The sequence below is a fragment of the Papilio polytes genome, unplaced genomic scaffold (assembly GCF_000836215.1).
Source record: "Papilio polytes unplaced genomic scaffold, Ppol_1.0 DF822067.1, whole genome shotgun sequence".
NCBI lineage: Eukaryota > Metazoa > Arthropoda > Insecta > Lepidoptera > Papilionidae > Papilio > Papilio polytes.
In genome coordinates this window covers 2,248,648-2,250,103 of record NW_013527137.1, presented here as the reverse complement: position 1 = coordinate 2,250,103, position 1,456 = coordinate 2,248,648, and the positions used below count along the sequence as shown (strand labels likewise).

The window sequence follows — 1,456 nt, the reverse complement described above, 5'->3', positions numbered from 1 at the left end:
ACATCGTGGCTATTGAATTCAAGATTTTATAATTCGATAATTATTCCTTGATTGAATAAACGGGTGCCTGAATTGTACGAAAGTATTATAATCTAGCTTTCGCCCGCAACTCTGTCAAAAAATCAAAAGCAAGTAACCTATGTGTTCTTCCAAACTTTCCTCTACATCTATGCCGAATTTCATCGAGATCCGTTCTTCCGTTTAGGCTACAAACTCTAACAAAGAGCCATCCGTCTAAACTTTCGCATTAATAATTAGTAAGATAAGAAGTATTTTACAATTTTTAAAATCAAACTATACTGTAATTGATTATATACATCTATGAATATGACTAAGAAATACGATGCCATTCTAATTGTATCTAGTTACTTTCCACAAATTTGAGTCGACTATCGCTCTAAGATGCGGTGGTCCGTAGCGCCCGCGATTGGGCTTTGTAATAAACTATGTATTGGTATGTTTTAGGCGCTCATTCACACGCCCTTACTGCGAGATTACTTTCTGGCTGAGAAACATAAATGCAAAGCGCAAAGTTCCAGCAAATGCCTCGTATGCGAAGTCTCAAAGTTATTCCAGGTAACGTGATCAGATTCTTCTTTTTATTGCTTAAAGTTTGTTTTTTTTTTTACATTCAATAGACTATATTTCAATATGTATAAGGTTATGAGAGTCACAATATAGGCATTCCAAGGGGATAGAAATATTTGGTACTATCTCCTGTAATAGACGAAACCGTTATTTACTTTTAATTTCAACATTTGTTTACTACGTTTTCCAGGAGTTTTATTCCGGCGCGAAGACTCCTTTGACCCTGCACAGACTTCTGCACTTAATCTGGACACACGCGCGGCACCTGGCGGGCTACGAGCAGCAAGACGCGCATGAGTTCTTCATCGCCACGCTCGATGTACTGCACAGGTAATGTACACCTTAGTGATGTACAGTTGGGGATACTAGTGGTGTTCTACTTTAAAAGCGACAATCGTTTAAACATTTTAAACCGAGACACGGACTAAAAATTAAATCAACATAGCTTATAAATGAGTCTAAGGAAAAAAGTCGGTTAGTGATAAATGGCTAGTTTCACCTTATTATACTTCTTCGTTTGTACCAGTAACTGATATCTACTTAGTTTGTCTCATTGCAATGAACAAGGCAATTTTTCCTAAAGTGAAACATCGCGGATTTCCGCCACTGTACAATTTAGTGATGTCCGCTTCAGTTATATACAATTTAGTGATGTACATCTCAGTAATGCACTTTAGTCAATCCTCTAAAATGGTGAGCCAAAGATATAGTTGTCTATGGTATTAAAGTATTATTTTATTATTACAGGCATTGCATGAACGGTGTCGAAGATATAGAGAAGAAAGAGAACGGTCGCTGCAACTGTATCATAGATCAGATCTTCACCGGTGGCTTACAGAGTGATGTGGTGTGCACATCTTGTTCCGGT

At 37.5% G+C, this 1,456-nt stretch overlaps 1 protein-coding gene across 1 annotated transcript in view; it reads left to right on the top strand.

Moving 5' to 3' along the window:
* LOC106106834 (ubiquitin carboxyl-terminal hydrolase 22) overlaps positions 1-1,456 on the top strand; it is a 7,651-nt gene that overhangs the window by 3,059 nt on the left and 3,136 nt on the right. The window contains exons 5-7 of the mRNA XM_013287493.1: positions 466-576; positions 779-918; positions 1,336-1,454. Coding sequence (XP_013142947.1) covers positions 466-576; positions 779-918; positions 1,336-1,454 — 370 coding nt within the window. The remainder of the gene's footprint in view (positions 1-465; positions 577-778; positions 919-1,335; positions 1,455-1,456) is intronic.